General features: G+C 37.3%; 2 protein-coding genes across 5 annotated transcripts; both read left to right on the plus strand.

Annotated features, from left to right (window-relative positions):
• Positions 1-880: 880 nt before the first annotated feature.
• tsnax (translin-associated factor X) lies at positions 881-9,094 on the plus strand. Of its 2 annotated transcripts, XM_055170116.2 has the most exons (6): positions 881-1,216; positions 1,375-1,467; positions 1,546-1,660; positions 3,549-3,679; positions 7,714-7,832; positions 8,464-9,094. In XM_055170116.2, the coding sequence occupies exons 1-6, from the start codon at positions 1,201-1,203 to the stop codon at positions 8,839-8,841; spliced, it is 852 nt and encodes a 283-aa protein (XP_055026091.2). In that variant the 5' UTR covers positions 881-1,200; the 3' UTR covers positions 8,842-9,094. The 2 variants fall into 2 exon arrangements, with proteins under 2 accessions (XP_055026091.2, XP_055026090.2); XM_055170115.2 differs by lacking the exon at positions 881-1,216 and having other exon boundaries at positions 1,335-1,467.
• A 3,069-nt stretch (positions 9,095-12,163) lies between these two features.
• LOC129439652 (uncharacterized) lies at positions 12,164-27,929 on the plus strand. Of its 3 annotated transcripts, XM_055198400.2 has the most exons (11): positions 12,164-12,458; positions 12,787-12,847; positions 13,966-14,062; positions 15,941-16,090; positions 17,102-17,265; positions 17,411-17,547; positions 17,640-17,733; positions 22,753-23,085; positions 23,197-23,362; positions 23,638-23,765; positions 25,072-27,929. In XM_055198400.2, the coding sequence occupies exons 3-11, from the start codon at positions 13,969-13,971 to the stop codon at positions 25,393-25,395; spliced, it is 1,590 nt and encodes a 529-aa protein (XP_055054375.2). In that variant the 5' UTR covers positions 12,164-12,458; positions 12,787-12,847; positions 13,966-13,968; the 3' UTR covers positions 25,396-27,929. The 3 variants fall into 3 exon arrangements, with proteins under 3 accessions (XP_055054375.2, XP_055054374.2, XP_055054376.2); XM_055198399.2 differs by lacking the exons at positions 12,164-12,458; positions 12,787-12,847 and adding an exon at positions 12,885-13,608; XM_055198401.2 differs by lacking the exons at positions 12,164-12,458; positions 12,787-12,847; positions 13,966-14,062 and adding an exon at positions 12,885-13,608.
• The last annotated feature ends 60 nt before the right edge of the window (positions 27,930-27,989 follow it).

The following is a 27,989-nucleotide window of genomic DNA, read 5'->3' on the forward strand; positions in this document are numbered from 1 at the left end:
GATCTCTGCATTAAATGGCAGTGTCGTGGTTAGGGGGCATGGCAGTGCAGATTAAGGGGCTGTATTATCCCCTTCTGATATCACAAGGGGAGCCAAATTTCAATTACCTATTTTTTCACATGCAGAGAATGTTTTTTTCCACATTTCACATTTTCAAGGTTGATAGAAGTACTGGGAACCCAATTATAGCACGTAAACATGGAACAGTTGGATTTTCATGATATGTCCCCTTTTAAAGGCTATTTTCTCAATATTTTGATTTTTTTGCACCCTTAGATTCCATTTTCAAATAGTTGTGCATCTCAGACAAATATTGTTCTATCCTTACAACCCATAAATTAATGGAAAGTGTATTTATTTAACTTTTAGATTATGTATAAATCTCAATTTGAAAAAAAAATCACCCTTGTTTTGTGGTCCAGGGTCACGTATTTTCTTAAAGAGAGAGACAAAAAAATCTGCAGACATAAATTAAATCTTATTTAGAAGATGCATCACACACAGTATTAGCATGTTTTGGAAATTCTTGTAATGAGGTTTAAATATTGTATTACCATCTGATTCATTTTACACTGTTCTACCATGTCTAAGCTATCTGAAAAAAATAATAGTAGTGCATTTTGTAACAGCATCTTGTAATATGATTTTTATTATAATTTGCATATAAAATTGAAGAAATATAACTCAAATAAGTGTGTTTGTGTGAATGTCAGACTGGGGCTGATATTTGTTTGGAAATTATGTAAATGTATGATTTATTATTAGGAGTATTGACGTTTATTTAAAGGTTATCTATGTGGCTTAATATTTTTAAGATGACCAACTTTATCACTGGGGTAAATTACTACATTACCCAACATGCTTTGCGGTATAGCGTCATTACTAGGCGCAGGTCCAGTGTGAACGTGAGCGGCCCGTGCGCGTGCCAGAGTCAAAATTGAAATGTATGAAATTTTAATATAGGCTTAACAACGAATACACGATCTTCAAAACGCGTCTATGCCTCGCGCCGTTACGCGGTTCCATAATTTTGAAAATGTATAATTGCGATGACTCGAGAGAAGATTTATAATCGAGTCGTTTAGCTGGAGTTACAACACATGTCACAATCAAGCTAGTGAAATAAGTCAGGTTGTTGTTGTTATTATTTGTACATTAGTGAACCCACGTGTCCAGTAAATATATACCTTCAGCGGAGAGATGAGTAAACGAGAAGGTAAAAGTACACGAGATCTGTCGCATTTGTATTGCTTGAATCATTTGATGCTGAATTCTGAGAGCTGCGTGGAAAGCTTAATTTGCTCAGTGGTTATGACGACGTTTAGATATGATGTTGTTCATTTGTAAATATGTGCTCGTTAATAATCTTTTCAGATGAGGGATGTGTCCGAAAACGAAGGACAGATGCTGGACAAAAATCAGACGATTGCATCAACTCAGATTCGCCTGTCATTGCTGCTTTTAAAGGTAAGGAATAGTAACTGTTATGTACTTTCCCGTTAAGATGGATTAAAATACTCTTTCTCTTTGGTTATTTGTTGACAGTGTTCCAGCAAGAGTTGGACACCAAACATGATAAATACGAGCGTTTGGTGAAAATCAGTCGCGATGTCACCATTGAGAGCAAACGGACCATCTTTCTCCTGCACAGAGTGACCAGGTGAATAGCATTCAAGAGCCTTTCTAACTTTAAAGGGGACATATCATGAAAATATGACTTTGTCCATGTTTAAGTGCTATAATTGGGTCCCAATTGCTTCTGTCAACCTAGAAAATGTGAAAAAGATCAACCCAGTAACTTAGTTTTGGATTCTTAGTTTCTGCAAGCATGTGAAAGAATAGGTCATTGAAATTTGGCTCCCCTTGTGATGTCAGAAGGGGAGAATACTGCCTCTTAGGGGACAGGTTCGGTGTTTTGCACTTGAAGCCCTGTTTTCAGATTGTTTGTGGTGGAGTGGAGCGGTTTTGACTGAGGTTTCTACATGTGCGGCTGCCCAGAGAATTTTTGGGTGTTTGTGTTTCACCTCCCACCTTTACAATGGGTTTAATGGTGCACTGGAACAATCCTTTCTAAAATGCATGAAACTTTCGTTTACAAAGATGTGAAACTCACCGAGTGGTCAGGGGTGTTCACTGGTATGCTCTCACAAAAATCGCTCCAAAATACGCATTCCAACAGGTTTTATCGTAGTTTTTGCCAACTCCATTGACTTGTATTAGATGTGCTGTGAGGTATGGTATTACTCCGCTGCCGGGAACTTTGTTTCTATTCTTGCAATTGGCAATGGCGGATTAGCGCCACCACCTGGCTGGAGTGTCTATTATTCAAGCTCTAAGCGGAAGAATGTACGGGTGTGAGGCGTTTGGAAAAATAGGTCCACAAGTTAACAACGAATGCTAAAACAGCGGTTGTAAAGCGTATTTTGCAGCAATTTTTGTGTGAGCATATCAGTGAACACCCCTGACCACTCGGTGAGTTTCACGTCTTTGTAAACGAAAGTTTAATGCATTTTAGGAAGGATTGTTCCAGTGCACCATTAAACCCATTGTAGAGGTGTGAGGTGAAACACAAACACCCGAAAATTCTCAGGGCGCTTCTCTCTGTCTCACGTGCACGCGCTCTCGCATCTGTCCAAAGTCTAAACATAAACTAAAGTAATAATCCTTACGTATTTGTTCAGTTTTTATGCGTTTCATGCGAGCTGAGGCAAACTATATCTTTTGTTTAAAATATAACCTGCTGCATCTTGGCGGCTCTCTCGTGCACATGCAGAGAGCTGCGCTCTGTCCGAAGGCAGATCACTAGGTAGTAATCCTGTTTATGATATGCATTTCAAGGAGTTGTAGCAATACATCCCTCATGTTTAAAATATAAATCGCGTTCCGCTGGATGGATGTTTTTAAAGGCACTTCTGAGAGTTTATTTTCCCCCGCTTGGCAAGCCGACCGGACGTGACATGGGGGCGTGGCAGCATCGACGATCCAATTTTTTAATTCGAAGTTCGAGGTTGTGGCTTAATTTCGATCGATTTCGATTTTAAATCGAAATCGTGACACCCTTAGTAACAAATCATCTTTGGGGTATTTTGAGCTAGAACTTCACATACATACTCTGGAGACATCAAAGATTTATTTGACATTATTAAATAGGTTTAAGGACAGTATTGACTGGTTCTGACTAAATTCGGATCATCACGGGGCGTCGATAAGAACGCACAAAGTCCAAAGGTCCAATCACTATTTTAATGTAAGTGTGGAAATGAAACTTACTTTTGAAGGTACGCACAATTTACTATGGCTTGAATACACGCGAGCCCTCTACAGCTTTCAAGCGAAACATAACCAGTTGCGTCAACTCTGGGGGTGGGACTAAGTAACGACTGTCAATCATTCACAACCCACCAATAAGAATGAACTTACAGAGCCTTTTCAACAGAGATCTTAAAAAAGTCTTGTGAAATGTCCCCTTTAATGCTAGTGATTTATTATTTAAATAGGATTGAGTATATAAAGCATTGAATCTGTTATGGTGTTGGACTGTATGACAGTGTTCCAGATGTTGAGGACATACTGAACGACGCTGATGTTAAACTGGATGGTGTGAGGCAGAAGATCGGACAGATAGCTGAAGAACTGAAAGGAGAAGATTTATATCAGTTCCACCGGGCATTCACACCAGGTACTCCGTCCACACTGGGTTACCCTGACATTTCACATCAGTGTAACATGCTACTGCAGGGTTCCCCGGGTTTTGCCCTGGAGGGCCGGAGCGCTGCATAGTTTAGGTCCAACCCTAATCAAACTTACCCACCTGTGATTTTTCTAGTGATCATGAAGACCTTGTTTAGCTTGCTCAGGTGTGTTTGATCGGGGTTGGAGCTTGACTCTGCGGTGCTCCGGGTCTCCAGGGTGGGATTTGGGGAACCCTGTACTACTGTATACTATCTATGCATGCAGTTCAGCTAAGAGGTGATAAACAACTGATAAAATACTGACAAGTTATAGCATCTATAAAAATACAATTTGATGTATTCAGTACAGTGATGCGCGGGTCAATATATAAACAACCCGCACCCGACCAACGTTTTCAACTAACCCGCCCGCAACTCGGACTGGAAAAAAAATTAATAGTGTACCCGACCCCGCTCCCTGGCCCGCATTTTTTAAAAGTAGTAATTGTTTAAAATAGTTAACTGGCATCTTTATTTTAAACGACCCGACCAACCGCGACCTGAATATCATTAAAAATATTTTTGGATGACTCGTAACAGCGGGTGACCGACAGCACCTGCTCATTTCGGATCAACCCACGCATCACTGATTCAGTACACTCCCAGTTGGATGCTTAAAGGGCCCATATACATTTTTATAGCAACTCTATAGCAAGTCCCGCCCATCTGTAACGGGTCGATTTGTACAAAGCTCATCGTTCTGAGAAAGCACAGTGTGATTGGCAAGCTATCTAGTGCGTTGTGATTGGCCGAATATCTCGATTACATAAACAGAAATGTGTCGCTCCTAACATGTTTTGAAAGACGAGCTCCCAAAGCAATAGTGAGAGCCATGAGATACTATTGTAGGTAGTGACTAAGCTGATCGATCAACTTTACCAGCGGGATGTGAGTAGAACGTAACAGATTGATAAGGTAAGGATACTAAACCTAAAATCATGTTTACATTTGTCATCGTAGAAACGACAAACAAGCCCTACTCTACACTGCCTAAAACTCCCGTTTGAATCGTCAGTAGAAAAATTTATTAAATATGAAAACATCGGCTACTTAGGATGACAGTCAGCAGAACCAGAGTGTAGTTTGAATGTTAGAATTGCTCCACTTTTTAGACAAAGCCTTTGTGTACATCCAGCCTTGTAACTAAAATAGTCCTTTCGTAAAATGTGCAGCACACAATTAAACATTTTGGCTGCACTGTTCTGAAACAGTGTTGTAAATAAAACCTAACCCCTGGTTTCTTAATGTTTACTCTATTGAAAGGCCAAATAAAGCAGTTTGCTTTTCGCAACGAAACACACAGCGTCTCCACGACATGGCGGCAGCAACAATACTACAGTGCGATTGAAAGTTGCAGGAAGTTTGCTGTTGTTGTTTTAAAAGATGTCTTTCGTTTTGTGGCTCCTGTGCAGGTTGTCAATTCAGCAGAAAAGTTTGCCATTCTCCCTCTGTTTACAGACGGTAGGTATACTTGCCCATGTCTGCGTGAACAGGCTGCGCGGTGGCATTCAAATTACGCTTACGGATGAGGGACAAAAAAGCCAACGTCCATTCGGACCGAGATCTATGATTGATTGAAAATGTTTTGGTCCTACCCCTTTCACAGATGACATAAATTTCTACAAATACATTTAAACAACTAAACATGGTGATTGCTATCAGGATGTGAGGAGACTTTTAACCAGCATAACTAAGAATGTTTCTGGATCAAATCAGATACCCTGCCTTTAAGTGCGGATGAAGAACTTTCAGAAATTATAGAAACATAAATTCAGTCAAATCAAATGTCCTATTGTGGTAGGTCTAATCAATCCACTAAAAATGTCGCTTACAGTTTCTAAGAAAGTCACAGTGATTTTCCACCCATTATTATTTTTGATAAGAATAAAGGGGCAGACATAAAGTCTGCGAAGTTCACAGGAAAACATGGATAAGAGGGAGGGGACTTGCCAAATTCAGCAGTTATCTAGCAGTAAAAGGAAGTCTCTTTTAGATTGTAGTCACAGAAATCATCGGGGCCTTTTTTGAGACGTGACCAGGGTCATATACTCCCAATTAGGTTTCTATTTTTCTTTTTTAATACGTGGGTGTGTGTGGATGAACCTCATGCCTACTACAGCACTCATAAAGCTTGCAGGCCTGATGCATCAGGTCATTTTCAATGGGCTTGTTTTTGCATTAGGACCATTAGAGGTACACCAGGCAAATCAAAAAATGTGTATGTTATGTCATGTTACATTTGATTAAATTACTAACTTTCTATAATTTAAATGGCTTATTGTTTAAATATTCGTGTTCATTTGATGAAGAATAGCTATTTAATAAGCTGTTAAATAGCCAGTTTCATTTATTTCAAGCATTTTTTTATTTTCTTTCATTGGTGCTAAAAGCATTTTTTTTTATGTTGGATGTTTTCACATTGCATGTGAAACTGTGAACGGGAGCTACAGATAAGAACGCCTTTGATGTTAATTGGCACTTTAAAAGTAAATCTAAATTACAAGATCTTCCGTCCGAGCTTCCGAGTTTCTTTAAAAAGCAGAAAACCCTTCTGACAAAGAAATTATCGTATACAAAAAAACATACAAAATATTAACTATTTTGTTGCGTGTAATGATTTCTGCTGCTAAATTCAACAAATTTCTCTTAAAAATTGACCCACATGACTAAGGGGCGGTTTCACAGACAGAGATAAGGCTAGTCCTAGACTAAAATTTAAGAGCTGTCCAAACTAAAAAATAACTCTCACACAGACATCTTAAATTACATTGTTGCCCTTCGTTTTGCCTGAGAATGCACACAAGTAATGTTTTAAGTTAGGCATGTTTGTTAAAACTAGTTATATTTCCTACATAAACTAAGGCCTAGTCCTGGCTTAAAGGATTAGTCCATTTTCTTAAAAGAAAAATCCAGATAATTTACTCACCACCATGTCATCCAAAATGTTGATGTCTTTCTTTGTTCAGTCTAGAAGAAATTATGTTTTTTGAGGAAAACATTGCAGGATTTTTCTAATTTTAATGGACTTGAATAGAGCCCAACATTTAATACTTAACTCAACACGTAACAGTTTTTTTCAACGGAGTTTCAAAGGACTTTAAACAATCCCAAACGAGGCATAAGGGTCTTATCTAGCGAAACGATTGTCATTTTTGACAAGAAAAATAGAAAATATGTACTTTTAAACCACAACTTTTCTCCTGGTCCAGTCCAGCGCGACCTAACGTAAATGCGTAGTGACGTAGGGAGGTCACGTGTTACATATATAAAACGCACATCATTGTAAACAATAAACTGACACAAAGGCATTAATTAGTATCAGTTGACATACAACAACGTAGGAACGGTCCTCTTTCAAGACACTTGTAAACACTGGGGTGGAGTTTTGCGTTCGTCTTCTGTGACCTCTTGACATCATGACGTATTGTGTGGGATCAGCTGGCGCATCACGACCGGATCTAGATGAGAAGTTGTGCTTTAAAAGTGTATATTTGTTATTTTTACTGTCAAAAATGACAGTCGTTTCGCTGGATGGGACCCTTGTGCCTCGTTTGGGATTGTTTGTGGTCCTTTGAGGCTCCGTTGAGGGAAACTGTTGAGTGTTGGGTTGAGTATTGGATGTTGGGCTTTATTAGGGTCCATTGGAATTGGAAAAGTCCTGCAGTGTTTTCCTCAAAAAACATAATTTCTTCTCGACTGAACAAAGAAAGACATCAACATTTTGGATGACATCGTGGTGAGTAAATTGTCTGGATTTTTCTTTTGGGAAAATGGACTAATCCTTTAAGCTAATATCTGTCTGGGAAACCACCCCTAAAAGTTTTGTTCATTTACCAAATAAAGCCTAAAAATGTGTTTCTAAACTTAAACCATAATGCATGAGAAGTTATTAATTTTTCAAGCAAATTCATAATGTTTTACAAATTCTAAACATTATAGCTCAGAGTTAACAAGCTAAATTACGTGTTTGTGTTCCCATCAGGGATTCAGGAGTATGTGGAGGCTGTTTCATTTCATCATTTTATCAGACATCGCCGTCTGATCAGTCTGGAGGAAATCAATGCTTGTCTGGTCTTCATGAAAGACGACCAAACCACAAAGGTATGGATGTTGCACCTTAAAGGGCACATTTTGTAAACACAAGTATTTCTGATCCTCTGAAAGGTTTTTGGCAAAATGTTTCATGTTCATTTGGAAATGTGAAGGTTCTTTAATCGTGTATTCATTTCATTTTTCTGAATATATTACAATGTATGGATTTATTTTTGACTTCTTAAAGCAGCTTGAAAACTTCTACTTTATAACTACTACCACATTACCGTTTCCCTGTTTAATCATGTTTTATGTAGCATTTTGCACAAGTCATTCTGCCAGAAATAAAGTTTCCACTCACAAATCTTTCTTTTAGTTTCTTGTATGCATCTGTCACCATACAAATACACTACACAAATACACTGCTTGTGAAATCAGTTTGTTTTTGTTTTCTTCCCAAATTAGACGGACTACTTTCTAGTGAGCACTTTCTCCAGGCTTATCACTCCATCTTTCCCTGTTATTTTTAGAAAGCAGTGATGGTTTACTTATCTAGGCAATTGGACATTTTTGGAAAACATGAAATGTAGTTGTCTAGACTGTTTGAGTTGACCTAAAAAAATGTATCTGTTTTTTCCTGTGATGCAATTTGTAGTCATGCTATATTTGACAACAGATATAATCTCATTTTTTCCTGAAGGGCGGTGGTGAGGTTGTGGTGCCCGGCCCCTGTGTTCTGACCTTCCAGGTAACGCCCACCGATTACCTGCTGGGTGTGGCTGACCTGACGGGCGAGCTGATGCGTATGTGCATAAGCAGCGTGGGCAACGGCGACATGGACACACCCTTACAGCTCAGCACCTTCCTGCGGGAAATCCACGACGGTTTCGCTTACATCGGCAACACGGGGCCCTACGAGGTCTCCAAGAAACTGCACACGCTGCGTCAGAGCCTGGGTAAGGTGGAAGACGCGTGCTACGCTCTGCGTGTGCGGGGCTCTGAGATTCCCAAGCACATGCTTGCTGATGTTTTTACCAGCAGGGCGGCGCCATTGGACCCAGATGATGGGATTGTTTAAGATGTTCATGTGCATGTTGTCAATAGACTGAGCATATTGTTTGAGTGTTTTTGGTTGTGAAGGACTGTTTTTGAATTGTTTTATAATTTGCCTGTTGTTACGATGCCTCGTTTCTCAGTTTTGTGCTATCGTACTACATTTACAGTAAATAGAAGCAATCAATGGCTAAACTTCATTCAGTTCTATGTGTTTACAGTTTACTTTAAAATATTACGGTCTCTGATATATCAATAAAACTTGTTTTTGGTAAAAACTACTGATCCTTCTGACTTAAAACATGCATCATCTCAAATCATCATTGCAACAATATTATATTTTTAGTAACATTTCAACAATAACATAATTTGTTCAAAAAGTGAAACAAACTATTTTTACTGGCAAAAAGAGCTGGGGGTTACCACAGACAACTGCAACCACATCCAGACTTTTGACTGAAGAATAGAGATGTAATTTCATCTGCAATGCTGTCACCTGGTGGATTATTTTGGTAACTGCATGGCACGGCAAAGAACAGTGGACTAAATTAAAGGCGGGGTGCACTATTTTTGAGAAATGCTTTGGAAAAGTCGGGCCAAAACACACTTGTAGCCAATCAGCAGTATGGGGCGTGTCTTCTAAACGAAATCAATGCCTGGGTTGCGTATATGTGAGGCGGGTCTATCAAAAGAAAGTCCAGATTCTATTGGGGTAGGGGCGTGTTTGTTTAGGTGATTTTAAATATCAACATTGGCTTTCAGAGACCATGCACCCCGCCTTTAAGTGGTTATATTAAATTACAAGACAGCTGGCATATGTTGTGTATCAGTCAGAATTTTGTCCAAACAAAAGTAATTATGAGTCCTATGTGATAGAGTCAGTTGTAAATCGAGCTATTAAGCAAGGTATTTGGCATTAAAGAGAAACACACATAAATCAAAATGCAGACAGATGTCATTGACATGTAAATGATTAATATTGCCATTTGCATGTTGTAACTCTTTTTTAATCTTTTTATAACACTAAATCTAATAACACGCATGTTTTACTTTTCAAAATGATTATTGGTCAATCTCAGGTTTGGAGGATTGAGGTATTTTGGTAACAGTACTGAAAGTAACAGGACTGAGTTTTTAGCATAGATTTAGCAAATACATGAAATATAGCAAAGTATATGAAATATATTTAATATGTGCGAAGACACTATGCAAAAAGTGATTTACCAAAATGTTTTATTTTAAAATAAACCGATAAAATCAAATAAATATTATAGGTAACAGGATTGAAAATTAAGATTGTTGAGATTGAACATTCACAGTCATAGCATCAATATATCAAAATATGCAAAAAAAGAAAATGAGAAAAGTGATTTTTGATCTTCACGTGGCCTTCAGAAGATCCAGATAATTTAACTTCCTCTTGAAAATGTGACTTGTGGAATATTCCTAGATTTTCAAGGGGGGAACGTGTTGGATAACAGGACTAAGTTGAATGGTCTGGACATGACAAAAATTTGCATTTTATTTAAAATATTATGACTTGATGAAATTTTTTTTAAAGCAAAGATGGGACATGGACCCACAAAAAAATGCAAAAAAGGTATCTTAAGAATTTTCTGCTCTATATTTAAAGATAAAAATAAAGATCAGTGACAGAAGAAAATACAGTTTTTCAATGTTCTATGTAGTTTTTATTAATGTTTTAAATTATATAGTTTAAATTTGGTGTTAGATTAAAATACAGTTTATTATTAAGTAAAGTGTCCTGCATGTTAGAGTTTTCTTGCATTTTAATACAAATAATAATAATGGGGACAGAAATGTGGTGAAATGGCCCCATTGGTGGTATTGCTGTGGCACGTAATAAGTCACAAGATCAGACAGTTAATGTTCATTCGATTTATCCGTTTTACTGAGAGCCATCTGAAGCAGTTTAGCACAATTAAACCTTTATGTGACAAACACAGAGCTCACAGATTTTCAGTGGCTATAGAGAGCAGCACACAAGGGCAGCACTGTTTGCCCAGGGCTCCGGTGTCTCCAGACAGGGGCCGTCTATCAGATCTCAAACCAGCTAAATTCTGTGTGGGTCTTGCTTGGGAAATGTGTTTATAAAGAATAAAACCGAAAAAAAAATGACTGGAAGAAAAGTGCATTAAGTGTGAAGCAGCACAGTGCTAATTAATGCAAAGTTTAACAGATGTGTTTTAATCTAGAATTTTAAGGAAAAGTAGTAGCCTAAGCAAAAACAGCTGGTTACAGACTTATCCAGACATTCAAATCACTGCACCCTGCTAACAGCACATTATCAATGTTATTTTTCAGTGATTCATCATTCTGAAAATATCTGAATGTAATTGCATCAGATAACAAAATAATAAACCAAGCGTCATTCTCATATCTGTGACTTTCTCGAGAAGGGTATTCCTGCACAACTGGAAGCCGCAGTTCCATGACCGCAGCTCCATGACCGCAGCTCCACGACCCCACGTTTCCGCGACAGCGCCAACCATCGAACTGGCAGTGTTGCGAACTTGGCGACTTTGTCGCTAGATTTAGCGACTTTTCAGACCCCTTTAGCGACAAATCTAGCTACTTTTTCTGGCATTGTTGGAGACTTTTTGGAGACTTTGACTCGAAAGCACTTATCATTCAGTCTTCTCAACGAGCAGCTACCGCTCCTTCCGCGGGCTCCACCCCCATACCAAAGCACTCACAGGCGGCATCGTGCAGCAGAGCAGAGTCTCTCCCATCTGCAGTCAGGGCAGGAGATTATATTTTATAATACAATTTATTAAATATTTCATACATTTGACAGTTTTCTATTAGGGTATTTCTTTTACAATATAGCCTGTCTTTTTCTTTTTTTTCCCTTTACTGGTTGTTTTAAAAATGTAATGTTTGCATACATAATTAAATAAATATTATACATATAATATGATTCATACTGTAAAAATAATTGACTTACCATTAAGAACAATACAGATGCATTACAGAAATGCACACATATACATCTCAGTAGCCATTAAAATTTTAAATATATAAATAATAAAACCTATAACGTGATAAAAACGCCATAAAAACACTACACTGAAGGGAAACATAGGGGGAACAGACTTCGACAAAACACCGGAGCTGCCATCCCGCGATGACTTACATTTATGGCGGGATATAAATAAATGGTATTTTAATAAAATAAATCAATGTACAAAAATAAATGTGTTTGAGTAAGCTGAGCAGCAGCACATTCAGAATAGACAAAATGTACGGAGCTGACACGTTAATGAGCTATATACCTACAAAACAACGTTTCCTCTCACATATCATATTAGAAATAGTACACAGCAAATTTTGCAGAGTTAAAATTACGGTGTAAATGGAAATGTTAAGAGTTCAGAGTTAATTTAACACAAACTAGAGTTAATTCAACACTGCACTGAGTAAAAGCAGAGAAAGTGTTGGTGTTAAAACAGAGTGTGAAACCTTTAATTAAAAATTAACTCCCGCAGTGTACCTTGACTGGCAGTTTTTAACTCCTGGAGTGTTAATAAAGGACCCCTCCCCCCTCATTCCCGCTCAAACACAAGCAGCCAGCAAGCCAAATCACACGCGAGTTTAGGATCATCATTTTTTCTCTGAAAGGTAAGCAAAGTTGATTAAATGTGGTTTAAAATAGCATTTCAGCATGTTTTATATTACTATCAATATCAAGTTTAATGTTAACCTAAGTGTATCGAGTTAAATGTTAAGTAACTTAGCGTCAATGTGAACAACTCTCATGTGACCGTTTGGACCTAACGTTAATTTAATTGATTACGGAACAACAACTTGACGAATTAACTTTCATACACGTATGCAAATTACTTTAAAACTTAAAGTTTGTGAGATTTTGATAATGTTTTGTGATTATGGTGTTGTTTGGAATGTTAATAACTCCGTATGATTTTTAACTGGCGTTTTTATTAACTAGAGTGAAGAAGCTTGAGGGAGAGTTCAATTTGAAGTCACGGATATAACATCTCACCATATTCGTAAGTAAATACTGATTAATTTGATTTAATGTGTTGATTTTTTATTGTTATTAATGATTAATATGATGTTTGTGTGTGTGTGTTTGTTTTAACGTTACTTTTGTTTCAAAATCAAAGTAAATTAGCTTAAGTATTGTGTTTTAGGTTTTAAATCAATTTAATTGGGTTATAATTTTCTTAGGTCCTTAACGTTTGCGCTTCCTAATGTTCTCGCAGCGTGTTAGAATGGTGTTTCATTTTTGAATCCGCGATCTTGTAACGTTAATTAGAGTGGGGGAACTCGATTCACGTATTGCGATTTAGTCTTCTAGTGATTTGCATCGATTAAAACATTTGAAAAAATATATAGAAATTTTTGGTTAACGTTAATATAAAAATAACAAGAATAGTAATGTTGTCGAAACAGAAAGGCGGAACTCAGGCGGACGGTGCAGTAAGTTACCCGGACATCTTTAGAGAGTGCAAACCTCACGCGCAACAGCACTGGAGGTAACAAAAACATATGCCTCGATGCACTATGTCTCATTTTTAATTGCAGCTTCAAATAAATAATTCACCCGCACCATCATTTTCGCATGGTTCTCACGCAAACGCCAAGGCCGGTTCATATCGCGTGCCTGAGCAGCGCGTCGCGAGAGCCCGTCAACACCGGTTTTGTTTAAAGCGCGGATTTACATCTTTGTGTCTCCATTAACGTTAGATGATAATGTATGGATGGTTTACTTTCAACGGCAAATTTGGTGTTAAAGATGATGCTGAAGGTATGCTGTTTTTAAATGAATGTTTTTTTATAAAACAAAAGTAATTGGTCTATAATGATGTATCTTATCCATCCGCAATTAATTAAAACTTAATTTAGTTTAAGTTTTTTTTTTTGTGAATCAGTATTTAATTTCCTTAAATCGAATCCTAGTTCGACTGGTTTGGTGGCCAGGGTCACACATAAAGTCTGACGTGGATGTCATTTGTTTTCTTGAGTAACCTTGTTTGTAAGATGTGTACAATATGTGAGCATGATTTGAAAGGTGGGCATTTGCTACTCTTTAAAAGTTTTTAAAAGTTTTTTTTTCTTCAGATGTTTTAATTAAAAAATGACTTAAGTACTTTAATGCATGCAGGAGATGCTTGCTAAAGTGGAGTGTAGAGGAGCACAGAAGTATGTAGTAGTACCTCAGACTGAAGAAAGGTTTGATTTTGAGAGATTTCTTCAACAAAGTAAGTGTTGTGCAGAATGTTTTAGTGTAATGTGTTATAATGGTATTTTGTTTACATTATTTTCTAAATGTACATATGCTTTTGTTAGAAAATTTTATTCAAAGTGACTGGCGGTGTATTCAAGCTAGAGGTCTTTTTGGGTCCTAAAATCCGTACTCAACCTGAATTGACCAGAATCACTTCTTACCTGAACCTGACATGCAGAAATACATTTTTTTAAAATATAATCCCTATCCGAGACAGACACGATGAAATTAGTCCCGAGTATGATCAATCTGACATGTCGTTGAGTGCGTTTGCATGCACAGAATAAGCGGATAACTATCAAAAATCTGCTTATTACAGAAAACTGTTTTCATGCGTTTACATGCAAATCAATAAGCCGGCTATGCAGACAACTGCGTTTACAAGGGAATTGAAGAATGATCAGTTTTCTCGCAGGCAGTGACGTCACCACATATAGTACACAATAGTCGTTCAAAAAGTCAACGGCATATCTGTCTTGAGCTGTGCTGTTGTGTTTCTTCTCGTGTCTGCGGGGCCTGTAGATGTGGCATGAGCTGCTATTTGGCAGTTTCTCTGCCGTCTGCTTTGGTCGAGCGGAGACTTTTATGCGTTACTTTGCGCTTACTTCCGCGTGTGACGTTTATCTTTCATACGCGGAGACATGCGCACATGGACAAAACCGTGAAAAAGCCAGTTAAGGTGTTTGCATGCCGCGCGAAATCGGCGTGGTGAGCAAAAAACAACTCATTACACTGATTGCGCGTGGCATGTAAACACCTTAACCGGCTTTCTCACGGTTTTGTCCATGTGCGCATGTCTCCGCGTATGAAAGATAAACGTCACACGTGGAAGTAGGCGCAAAGCATGGAGGTCTCCGCTCGGCTGGAGCAGTTGGCAGAGAGGCTGTGGAAGTGGAGGCTCGTGTTGCATTTGCAGGTTCTGCGGACACGAGATGAGATGCAGCATAGCAGCTTGGGACAGATGTGCCGTTGACTTTTTGGACGAGTATTGTGTGCTGTGGGTGGTGGCGTCACTGCCTGCAAACGTCAAAACTGATAATTCTGCAAGTCCCATGTAAACGCAGTTGTCTGCATAGCCGGCTTATTGATTTGCATGTAAACGCATGAAAACAGTTTTCTGTAAGAAGCAGATTTTTGATAGTTATCCGCTTGTGCTGTGCATGTAAACGTACTCATTGACACGTACACCTATATATATGCCGTCAAGAGCATGCAAAGCTGTAGGTGGCAGTGTAACAAGAAGCTCAAGCCCACTTAAGCCAATCAGAATCCCGAAAACAGCAACAAATCACTTCCTGTTCCTCTTTTGAACAAGGTCGCACTTTTGGAGCTCTGGCGCATTCTGTGACGTTGGCTGCCTAAACATCGGTTTTCTCAGTTTACATGCAACAGTGCAACCGAAGATTTTCCAATTCTCCACTCTGGCCGGAGTTTTAAAAAAATAATCGATTTCAGAGGCGAGTTCTCCGTTTGCGTGTAAACAAAGGGTGCAAACGAAGTTAAATGTCTCAGTTTTTCAAAATAACCATGTATGTGTAAACAGGGCCTTAATGATTTGCATTTTAAACTGCCTATTAAATGTCTTGATTTTTGCACTTCATATTAAGGGGAGATGCCACTCTTGTCTCTTTATTTGGCAACTTCCTAGCTTTAATATTTGCCATTTTTAATATTTGTCATGATATTGACGATGATCATTTGGTAACAGACTGTTATAATTGACATTGTGATGCAAGTCATCTCCGATATACAATAATTTATCACATCGACCAGACCCATTGTGGTGCAGAACCTGTGGTGTTATACTTTGATTGAAATTGTAGTTTAATAGAGCATTTTTTATTTGCTTTAGTAACAGAGAAATTCAGTTTGCTGCCTGAGACAGAGGGTCCTATCACCATAACTGATGAATCTGGAACAGAAGTAGATAGGGATGTCTTTGATGAGCTTGTAAAGTCAGGTGTCCTCTCCTTCAAGGCCTTGGCTGGACACCCAGTAATTGGTAAGAATAATTAGTTTTGGTTGTGTTTGTTGTTTATTACACTATCCATTTAATTCAAATTATTTATAAAGCACAGTTGAAGAGCTCAGATGCCAAAGTTTCTAAACACCACCTCCGTCAAAAACTAGATAATGATATTAACCGAATGCTCTTGGCTCGTATTATACATTCGTCAAATTATTTATCTTGCCATTCAGAAATAGTGTTTTGTTGGTGAATCCATTTAACGTTGTAACAATCAGCCTTATTGGTTGAGTTACAACGTTGCATCCCTTTTTCCAACGTCAGATTTCATCGAGCTCTTAAGTTTTAAAAAAGTTTACTAAAATTAATAATATACTGAGTTTTGGAGCATTTAACCTTTATTCAGAAAGTACAGTGAAGAGAGATTGGAGAAAGATAGGGTATGATTGAGAAACCAGGTTTAACAAAAAAGCTTGCATGCACTTGGAGGGATTTGCTGATACTGTCAAAATTGTTAAATAGCAATAAAATTACTAAAGTGTTATTTGTAAAAGTAAGACATTTCAATTACTAAACAACTTTTTGAGTGACATTTGAGTAAAATTGCTAAACTTAAACATAAGATCCTGATAAAAGTGCTCATTTACAAGTAAAATTGGTCAGACAAACTTAGAGGGTTTTCCCATCGGAAAATGTAAACTGAAAACCACTGCCATTAACCAATGTAATGTACAGGAAGTTATTCATCACAACATAAACACAAAATGTATATTAAAACAAACAGTCACAGATGGACAAAGCATTCGCAGTATAAAATCCCATTCAAAGACTGTAGGCCTGGCCCAATAGGAATGGTTTTAGCCTTGGTTTAAAAGCAGCTAATGTCAGGTCAGTTCTAATTTAATTTGGCAAGCTGATTCATTCTGTTTTTAGGAACAGCAAAGAGGTGTTATTGTAGGAGTAGTGTATTGCATCTTTTGAACACAATTTTTGCGGATACTAATAGATTGTTGTCTTTTATGTCCTTTCGAAAAATCTGTTTTGTAGATCTACAGATTGAACTGGTCGCTGATGAATCATGTTCATCAGCTGTGCCCAACATTTCATATCAGCCAGATGCATCATGTTCTTCGGATTCATCCGTGGTCGTGGGATCAGTAAAAAAGAAGATGATCTCAGCTGGTCCCATAGATCGGAATGAAGCCAAACAGGTAAAAATTTACAGACCAAATAAGAAAATGAAAAAAATGAATATACTAAAGTTACATTTGTTTAAAATGTATAATGAAAAGTTTTAAATGTTTAGTAGTTGCTTTAAAAAGCTTTTTTATAATGCAAAATGTTTACATTTGGCAGATGGTTGAGACTATTCTGAAGACCAATTCCAAGGGTGATGAAATCTTCATGGAATATGAAAAAACAAAAACATTGTCAGATGCAAAGCGGAAATTAATGGTGAACATACTAGTTGCCGATATGATTGAATCACATGGGTAAAAAATTCTAGCTCCACTGTTTCAAATTTATATTAATTTTTAACATACAATCTAAAGCCTTAAAGATTGTTTTTTTTTTACTTTGTCAGGAGGATCCCACATTCAATTGTGCGTTGTAACTATGCATTAGGGATTGTGACACTCTTTCCACATCTTCTGGATCCATACTCTAAAACCGGATATGTGAGTTTAATACTTTTGAGGTTTATAAGTAAAAGTATTAATAAAATGCATATTTCATTTTTATTTTGTCATTTTATATGTTTTTCAAAATGTATGTAGTAGGGAAGGGCGATAAAATGGGCGCGTAATAAAAATGCGCCCACGTATTTTACAAATAACGTAAGCTGGCTTGATACCTTATTGCTGCCGGTGCAAAGTTACAAGCTTAATTTAACAAGACTTCACAAAGCCGGTAGCCTGGGAAAACCCAGACAACTTCCGGCAAATTTAGATTTGCTCTGCAAGTAGCAGACCTGCCAACCTTTACGCATTTTGTGTAACAGATACGCATTTAGACACCAAACTATGCTGCTACGAGTAGACGTGTAAACGCCTTTTACTGTTGCACGTGCCCCAGTGTCCTATGTGGTGCCTCAAGTTTAAGTTTTTACTTTATTTGCCAGTATATCAATTTACATTTCTGATCGCGGCAAAAAACTGAGCTTCATGAAAAGTAATTAACCATTGTAAACGCGTTGCAGTCCCACATTAATGGAAAAAACAAACTGGTGCGAGCACGCAGAAATCGATGTCCGCGAGTGGGAGCGTCTGTACTTTTTGTAGCACAAAGAGCAAACAAAAGTCTAAATAATATCAATCTTATTCTTACTAAAGTATAGATGATGAGGGAGGTAAAACTATATGCTCAGCCAGTCAAAACCAAGTATAGAGCTTTGCATTATTGCTGAGAAAATCAACTCATGTTTGTGTACTGTTCTGTATTGTCAGATATGAAATTACTGTTTAGTTTACTATAGGGCTTGACATTAACTTTTTGAGGAACTTGTCCTTTGGACAAGTAAATTTGTGTTTCACTTGTCCATGCACAAAAGTCACTTGTCCGGGTAAAGATTTATAATATAATGTTTATTTGTGTTTATCAGTGGCGGAGGCAGGGATTTTTCATAGGGGTGGCCAGGCAGGGGCAAGCAGTTACTTTGGGGTGGCATATAAAATCATCCAACCTTAAAATACTTTTAAGTATTATAGGTGTGTTAATCAGAATAATGTATAACATACAATTGCTACAATACTTTAATTTTAATTAAAATGAATTGAGATTAACATAAAATTTATAGTCATAATTCAACCTCATGTTTTTTTAAACTATTTAATTAAATTAAACTTTTGAAATTTACTTTGAAACCAGAATTTTTATCTCCCATTGCTGAAAAAACTATAGAGACCAGAAAATCATGTGAATTTAGGACACTGAAATGTATTTTACTAAGATTCATTTGGCTGTTTCTTGCTACTCTTTCTGGAGAATGATGCTATATCTGCTGACTTTCTTTTCATTTTCCCACATTTTATTAATTGTCTGACATTAAAACACTAAAGCAAAACATTAAAACATAACCATATTTAAAAAACTTAATAGGATGAATGTATCTAGATTATCTGTTATGTATAAAGTCAATCTTAAACCTAGCATTTACGCTGTAATGTTTGTGTGGGATTCTTGAAGTGACGAACTCTGTCAGATTCAAACGGCTGTCGCGCGGCGCACACACATAGGCGTGCTGAAAGAGAGTTCTCATTATAAAACAGATTCTTAAACAAGATTTTAAGCCCATTGTGTGTTTTTACCAATCTTTAGAAGAGAAAAAATTACGGACTTGAATCGGCTTTTTTGACACACAGTGATGAAAACGCGGTCAATGTGCCGGTAATTTATATTCACGCCGAAAACCTGAAGAAACTTCACTCTCCACTCCATGCCGTCCTGTGACTCCCCGCCCCTCCGTGTTCGTCGATCAGGTTATATGCGCACGCAGCTTGTTTAGTAACAGTAACATGTAAATGTGTGTGTGTTTGTCTGCACCATTCAGTATTCCGCTCTGTGTTTGCCCTGCGCGTTCTGCTCTGTCGTTAACAGCACATAATGTTAGGTAACATTGTTTGAAATGTAACTTATCCAGTCGGACAACTAATTTTCTCTTACACTTGTCCTACAAAAAATCCACTTGTCCGGGACAAGCCTTAATGTCGAGCCCTGCACTAGATAACTACTTAAGGACACTACATAAACAGTTGGCATTACTGCTTAAAAACATTATACCAGCAAGACCAGCATATGTTGTGTTTTGGTGCTGGTTTGCTGGTGACCACCAGCTAAACCAGCACCAAACCAGCATGAGAATTAAGCTGGTTTATGCTGATGGTCAACAGCAAACCAGCACCAAAACACAACATATGGTGGTCTATGCTGTTTTTTTCCAGCAGGTTTAAACACTATGCAGATAATGTACACAAATGATCATGCACGTATGCTTTTTATTGTAGTAGCAGCTAAGTATTGTTATTGTACATATTTGTAAAAGACTCATTATCATCAATACTGTAGAATGCAAATATGCTAGCGGCATGCCTTTATGCCTTAAAACATATTAATACTGTTCATGTTAGGTATGTTAAAGAAAAAGTAGTGTGAGGCCTGTGCCCCAGTAGAGTTTCATCTCAACTGGCCTGCTGGAAAATAAAGCAAGGATATAGCATGCTATTTGTTGATTCTTTGTTATTTATAACATCCCATGTATTTAAGACATATGCCATAGGCCAATACAATTTTCAATTATGTTAAAGTTTTGTTTCAGAGGCATATTTTTTGGGATTGCCTGTTCATTAAAAGAGTTCTTCATAGCCTACTTGTATGTTGAAAAACTAGATATGGTGGTGAGTGGGAACTATGTGATTAGTAATAAGTTGTGATAAGTGAGCATGTGAAGTTGAACTCAATCACTCAATTTGATCATCAAATGTGCCTGACCTCACCCTGCGGCGCTGCAGTAAGTTGCTACTCAAAAAAAATTCCAAGGTTGGCAGGTCTGAAGTAGTCTGGCAAGGAGGCCATTCAAGCCCATTTCTAATGCAGAGAAATCACGGCACCAATCAGAAACGTTGGGGTGTGCTTACACGATGATGACAGCACAGCGTCTGTGAAGCAGATTTTGTACATTACGAAGATGGATGCCGCTGTGGAACATCACTCGTTCGAATCAGCTATCACATCTGTTTTAAGCGATTTAAACTTTTCCTTTTCGTTAAAACCCGAGCAAAGAACAACACTCGAAGCCTTCATATCTAAAAAAAGATGTCTTTCCGACTGGATCTGGCAAAAGTTTGATATAGCTCTGCATACGTCACCTCCTAAATCACTCTGATTGGTTTTAGGTCTATCCAATTGGACACAGATGCATTTGAGAGACGTCCGTTCTATTTTCCGTGTCTGTCTCGTGTAGCTTTATTAACAAAATAAAGTAGGCTAAATAAGGGAGCAAACAAATCTCTCATAATGCATGCTGATGCTGCGAAGCAGCACGTCTAAACAATCGGTGGACAAAAGCAGACAATTTATACAGGGAGTGCAGAATTATTAGATTACTTTTGTTATTGTACAACTACAGAGCTCTTGGTCAATTCAAAATCTTAACAAACCCTCAAACCTAAACATTTAAGTAGTAAAAGTGAAATTTTGGCTTTCTTAAGAGAATATTTCTATGTACATCATCACCAGGCAACTATTAGTGTGCAGAACCACTAGGCAACTAAATGAAAACCAAAGACTCCACCATCTCACCTGCCCCTTTTTCACCTGTTAAAGTGAGAATAACAAACAAACTCTACAATTACAAAAAAAAATTATAAAACAATAAAAACATATATTTATAAACTCAGTGACCAATACAGCCACCCTTCTTTTCGATAACAGTCACAAGCCTTCAATTCACGGATTCAGTCAGTTTCTTGATCTGGTCTGAATCAACATTTTGTGCAACCACAGCCTCCCAGACACTGTTCAGAGAGGTGTACGGTTTACCTTCACTGTAAATGTCCTGCTTAAGAAGGCCTCAAAGGTTCTCATTAGGGTTTAAATCAGGTGAAGAAGGGGCCATGTCATTAGTTTTTCACCTCTAAGGCCTTTACTGGCCAGCCATGCAGTGGAGTACTTTGATGCATGTGCTGAAGTGTTGTCTTGCAAAATAATCAGTCTTCTTGAAAGATGCAAACTTTTTCCTGTACCACTGCTTGAAGAAAGTGTCTTCTACATTACAGGCAGGCAGGCACAGACAAGTATTATTAAAGATGAGCTTGTTGGACCTTTTTGGGTTGAAAATGGAAATAAAAAACAACTCTCAGACCTACTGCCAATTTTTAGAAGACACTTTCTTCAAGCAGTGGTACAGGAAAAAATCTGCATCTTTCAATAAGACTTTTATGCAAAACGCTTCAGCACATGCATCAAAGTACTCAACTGAGTGGCTGGGCAGTAAAGGCCTTAGAGATGAAAAACTAATGACATGGCCCCCTTCTTCACCTGATTTAAACCCTACTGAGACCTTTTGATCCCTTCTTAAGCAGGATATTTACAGTGAAGGTAAACCGTACACCTCTCTGAACAGTGTCTGGGAGGCTGTGGTTGCGTCTGCACAAAATGTTGGTTCAGACCACATCAAGAAACTGACTGAATCCATGAATGGAAGCCTTGTGACTGTTATCGAAAAGAAGGGTGGCTATATTGGTCACTGAGTCTATATATTTTATTTTTTATTGTTTTATTTATTTATTTTTTTTGTAAATGTAGAGTTTGTTTATTATTCTCACTTTAACAGTTGAAAAAAAAAACAAGTGAGATGGTAAAATCTTTGTTTTTCATTTAGTTGCCTAATAATTCTGCACACTAATAGTTGCCTATAATGATGTACATAGAAATATTCTCTTAAGAAAGACAATTTCACTCTTACTACTTAAATGTTCAGGTTTAAGGGTTTGTTAACATTTTGAATTGACCAAGAGCATTGTAGTTGTACAATAACAAAAGTAATCCTCAAAAATACAACTTGCCTAATAATTTTGCACTCCCTGTAAAATAAATAATTGCATACCGTCACAGCCCTATGTGTAGGTAATTAATTAACTTTGAGTCAATGCATGTGTATGTCCTATATTTCTGTGATGAACATGTTTCCTGTTCTGCAGGAACACTACTATGACCCTCAGGGTAATACAGGTTATCTGGCATGGAGGATCAAGACAGTTCTGCGCAACACATCAGTGGGCTCTCGCTGCAATTCCAAGCCTGTTCATTTGGATGGCCCAAAAACCAGAAGAGAATCACTCTTAATTGGTGAACAGTTCGATGGAGAAGAATGCAGAGAGGCATTATCTACAATGATTCACTCGACAGATGAACATGTGGTCAAAGCAAAAATGAGATTAACTTTTGAATACAGACAGAAGATTGTTCATGATGAAGATGCTTCAATTTCAGTCTTGGATGTCTTTCCTCGTTTTCTAGATGTTCCCGGATTGGTAAGAATCAGCTTTTGCCATTTTTAACCTATATCTAATGGTAATCTTGCCAAAGCACCATGTTTTGAAATAATGCTAATTTATATAATAATAAATTGTTTGTCCTTAAAGATTGAGCAGGATTTCATCTTGATGTTTGGAGAAGACATGTCTGGAAAATTCTTGGCAAGGTGGCCTACATATTTCAAGTCAAAAGTCATTGCGGACTGCAGGACTCTACTGCCAAATGCATATGTTGAGGAACTTCTGTCAGCACTTGAACCTGAGAATAACTTTGGTAAGATTAAAAAATTGTATGTATTACTCAGTTTTACTATCATTTTGGTTAGTAAAATCAATGTTGATATTTTGATACCAAGTTGAAACAGAATTTTTTGTGTAATGAGTCTTTCTAACAGATTTTACAGAGTACTGATTCAGCTTGTTATCCAGTTTTCAGACAGTGTACTAGAACATTTTTTCAAAATAGAACTTGTACTGTTCCTTGTACAAAATCCTAAAATCTTGAAATTGTGATGCAACTCATATGTATAATTTATTATGTTCCTCTAGGATGGGATAGTGAAATGTCAGCAATTCTTCTGTTACTCCATCTTCTACCCCCAACTTCAAGAGGGCATAAGAAAACAGCCAAGATTAGTTCAGCTCAAGCTGCAAACAATCTTGTAAAGTATCTTAAGGTAGGTAAATTTGAGGTTCTATAAACATGACCTTTATTATAGAGGAATAGTCTACCCTTTTCCCATATTAAAATGTTATTACCTCAACTTAGACGAATTAATACATATCTATCTTTTTTCAATGCGTGCACTGTACAGCGCGTCACGAATGTGTTAGCATTTAGCCTAGACCCATTCATTCCTATGATATCAAACAGGGAAGCCACCAAACACTTCCGTGTTTTCCCTATTTTAAGACTGTTACATGAGGAGTTATACCAGTAAGTATGGTGCCACAAAATAAAACTTTTTTGGTACCATAGGAATGAATGGGGCTAGGCTAAATGCTAACACATTCACAACGCGCTGTAGCCTACAGTGCACGCATTGAAAAAAGATAGGTATGTATTAATTCGTCTAATTTGAGGTAATAACATAGTTTAATATGGCAAAAGGGTAGACTATTCCTTTAAGCATATTCTTTGAGACTAGGGATGCACCAAAAGAAAAATTCTTGGTTGAAGCCGAATACCGAATTATTTTGCCAATTATCTCACCATTGCACAAGTTACATTCTGAAATGTCATTTTTACAATATTTATTTCACATTATTTACATTTTTTAACATTCCAGCAGTCACTATAGGGTATTTTTACACCTGGTCAGTTCTCTGATCAGATAGCTATCTGACTTGTTAATACTGCCTCATTTACATTTGACCACATAAAGGGGTCTTGACTAAAAAGATATTAATTCAATCCTCTATTCCAGTGCAAAATGCATATAATCTATTCATTACTCTACCTTAAAAAACTTGCAATGACGCTTGTATAGCACTGTATGTTAAGCTGCGGACACGAACGTGCATGCACAGTCAAGTACGAGGCAAGACAATCAGAGTAAGAGCGAGAGACAGCGGAAAGATTGACATATGACAGTGGAAACCGTGCTCAACAAAGCGGTCTAACAAAAAGCTTATTGTTAATATACGTTTCTTGTTTAATATAAGCGTGTTTGTCATTGTAGGACTTTATTGGTTCTAGAAAGTCTTTATTACATACTACAGTTGCTGTAGAGAACTAAAGTCTCTCGTTCTCTGTGCTTGTGGATTCCGCAGGAACTAATTTTTCTGTCCAATTTATTCAGCCTTTTCACTTTTTCAGCCTAACACGAAAATTTATTTTTTGATTTTTTTTGGCAGAATTATTTTGGTGCATCCCTATTTGAAACAATATTTTAAATTGTAGAGATTTTAATTTCTGTTTTGGGCACTTAATTGTTTGCAACAACAGTACTTGAAATAACTTTAAACTTATTCTTCATATAGGAAGGAGTTAGTCTCAGTACCTTCCTTAAGCTGTCTGATGCAAAACAGCCCTTTCTTCTTTGCACTGGTGAGCACAAGAATAAAATCAGAAGATTCTACATTGTGATTGACCAAAAGGCTGTACCATGCAGGGCTCAGACATCTGTAGCTGCCTTTGATGAGCTCTTCAAGGTTCACTACGTTTTCAGCCTTTCCTATGATGAAGCCCTCACCAATTTTTATACATTTGTTCAAACCACAATCTATGACATTGATGTCGGAAGGGCAAAGGAGAGCCCACGTGTGAAGGAAGTTAGAGCACGACTGCTGTCACTGGAAGCTTGAACAGACCAGCTTTGTTTACCTCTGTCAAGAGATGTTCACTTGTTTTGTTTGCAAAGTGAATCAAAAAGACTGTTTTCAACTTTGTCAACATTTAAAGTTTCACCATGGTTTATATCCTGCTAAAACATTGCGTTTGAAATGCGGAGAACCAGGATGTCTTTTAACTTTTTGTACATACAATGGCTTTAGAAAGCACCTCAACACTGTGCATAGATTTTCTGCCTGTCAACAAGTGGATGCAAACCAGAATTTCAATCCTCAAAGAGAGAATGAAGAGGAAGTTTTAAGTTGTGGGGCATCTTGTACATCTTCCGAGACTAACCTGCAGGTTCCTACTACTTCACAATGTGTTCCTAAACAGCAGCTGTCATCAATGTGCGGTTCAGTTGTTGCACATTTGCAGGCTTCAGGTCTCTCCGAAAGCACTGTTCAAACAATAGTTTGTTCTATGGAAGAAGTTATTAATGATGTTCAAAGTCAAGCACGAGAAGCAGTTTTGACATCTCTCTCACCTGAAACTCAGTTTTCTGACATGTGTAAAAACATTGAGCAGTCTTTTAATCAACTGAACAATCCCTTTTCAGAGCTCAACACAGAGGCAAAGAGGCACAAATATTTTGAAGAAAAATGGGAAATAGTTGAGCCTGTGGAATGTGTCCTTGGTGTAAGGTTGGATGTACGCAGAGACAAAAGAAGTAGAATTTACAGTCAAATACCTGTAACAGACAAGTATGTGTATGTTCCTATTCTGGGTACTCTCAAATCTATTTTTAAGAACAAAGATGTGAGAGAGAGTTTCTTGGAAGAAAAACATAGTAAAAAGGGTGTTTACAAGGATATTAACGATGGCTCATATTTCCAAAAACATGCAATGTTTTCTCAACAAAAGCATGCACTTCAAATTCTTTTGTACTATGACGATTTTGAAACCGCAAACCCTTTAGGATCGAAAAGGGGAGTCCACAAACTTGGATGTGTTTATTTTACTTTGAAAAATCTTTCACCAAAGTGTAACTCTGTGTTAATGAATATCCATCTTGCGGCTCTTTTTTACAGTGAAGACTTAAAAACTTATGGTTTTGAGAAGATACTGAAACCTCTTATTGATGATCTAAAAACTTTAGAAACTGAAGGCATTCAGCTTCCTTTTTTTAAAAATCCTTTGTTTGGTTCAGTAATACAGGTGACAGGAGATAATCTTGCTTTAAATGGTTTGTTAGGTTTTGTTGAATCCTTTAGTGGAACACATTTTTGTAGGTTTTGCTTGGTTTGTAAGGATGAAGTTCAAACTGTGTTTACTGAGGATCATCCTCAACTTGTTTTACGTTCCAAAGAACTTCATGCTGAACATTGTCAGGCACTTAATGAAACACTCCATATAGTGTATGGTGTTAAAAAGTCTTGTGCGTTAAATTCGTTAAATTTTTTCCACAGCACAGACAACTTTACTGTTGATATTATGCACGATTTGTTGGAAGGAGTTGTGCAATATGAGCTTAAACTAGTTTTTCAGTACCTTGTGAAAAAGGGTTATGTTACTACAAGTGCACTTTCAGACAGGTTACAGAGTTTCAGTTATGGTTTTACAGATCGTAAAAACAGACCAAGCATTTTAAAATTGGATGATAACAGCAAGCACCTGGGCTGGAATGCTACCCAATCGTGGTGTGTTTTACGCCACACTCCCCTTATTTTTGGAGATGTTGTTGAACGGGGTAACAGTTACTGGAACTTACTTCTCCTTCTCCTACAAATTGTTAATATAGTGTTTTCACCCATTGTGACAGATGGAATTATATCTTATCTTAAACATTTGATCTTGGATCACCATAATCTCTTCAAGTCACTGTTTCCAGATAAAATGTTAATTCCCAAGCACCACTTAATGATACACTATCCAAGATGCATGAAAAAAATAGGCCCACTGATTCATGTGTGGTGCATGCGATTTGAAGCCAAGCACAATTTTTTTAAAAGGTCTGTCAGAAATTTCAAAAACTTAACCAAATCATTAGTAAAGCAACACCAGCGCCAATTAGCTTTTCATTTTGAAAACTATAGCTTTAAGAGGTTTGAATTTGGTCCTGTGAAGGTAAAAAATGTTTGTTATTTAGAAGGTGGGGAAATTCTTTGCCAAACGTTAAATTTGGACCCATTTTCTGAAGTTTCAACCACTAGCTGGGTCAAAAGCTATGGTACCGAATACCAGCTAAATTTGTTTGTCTGTACTGGAGTATGTAATGAACTTCCTGTTTTTAAAAAGATCTGTACAATTGTTATTCATAGACAGTGTGCTTTTTTTATTGCATGTGATGTTAATGTGTTGTATTTTGATGAGCACCTTAATGCATACTGCATCGAGGAGAATTTTGACAATGTTTCAGTTGAATGTATTGATGAACTGAAGTATTTTAAGCCATTTGATAAAATGTTTTCTAATGGGGATGATAAAGAGTATTTGGTTCCATATTGCTACATTTTAGATGTTGACTAATATTTATTTATTGTTAAACAATAAAGTGTTTTCAAAAGTATACTGTTATTGTCTTATTTTACCATATTAACACCCTACAGTATTGAAATGTAACACTACG

Source organism: Misgurnus anguillicaudatus, chromosome 11, assembly GCF_027580225.2.
Source record: "Misgurnus anguillicaudatus chromosome 11, ASM2758022v2, whole genome shotgun sequence".
NCBI classification, from domain to species: domain Eukaryota; kingdom Metazoa; phylum Chordata; class Actinopteri; order Cypriniformes; family Cobitidae; genus Misgurnus; species Misgurnus anguillicaudatus.

What these genes read in the sequence shown, in the direction of transcription:
- tsnax (XM_055170115.2), top strand. Translation starts at nt 1,350, where the DNA reads ATGTGCTCGTTAATAATCTTTTCAGATGAGGGATGTGTCCGAAAACGA. An exon ending in TGTCATTGCTGCTTTTAAAG is followed by an intron (nt 1,468 to 1,545) that starts GTAAGGAATAGT and finishes ATTTGTTGACAG; the next exon opens with TGTTCCAGCAAGAGTTGGAC. An exon ending in CTCCTGCACAGAGTGACCAG is followed by an intron (nt 1,661 to 3,548) that starts GTGAATAGCATT and finishes ACTGTATGACAG; the next exon opens with TGTTCCAGATGTTGAGGACA.
- LOC129439652 (XM_055198399.2), top strand. Translation starts at nt 13,558, where the DNA reads ATGGATGGTTTACTTTCAACGGCAAATTTGGTGTTAAAGATGATGCTG. An exon ending in TGTTAAAGATGATGCTGAAG is followed by an intron (nt 13,609 to 13,965) that starts GTATGCTGTTTT and finishes TAATGCATGCAG; the next exon opens with GAGATGCTTGCTAAAGTGGA. An exon ending in ATCGGAATGAAGCCAAACAG is followed by an intron (nt 17,266 to 17,410) that starts GTAAAAATTTAC and finishes TACATTTGGCAG; the next exon opens with ATGGTTGAGACTATTCTGAA.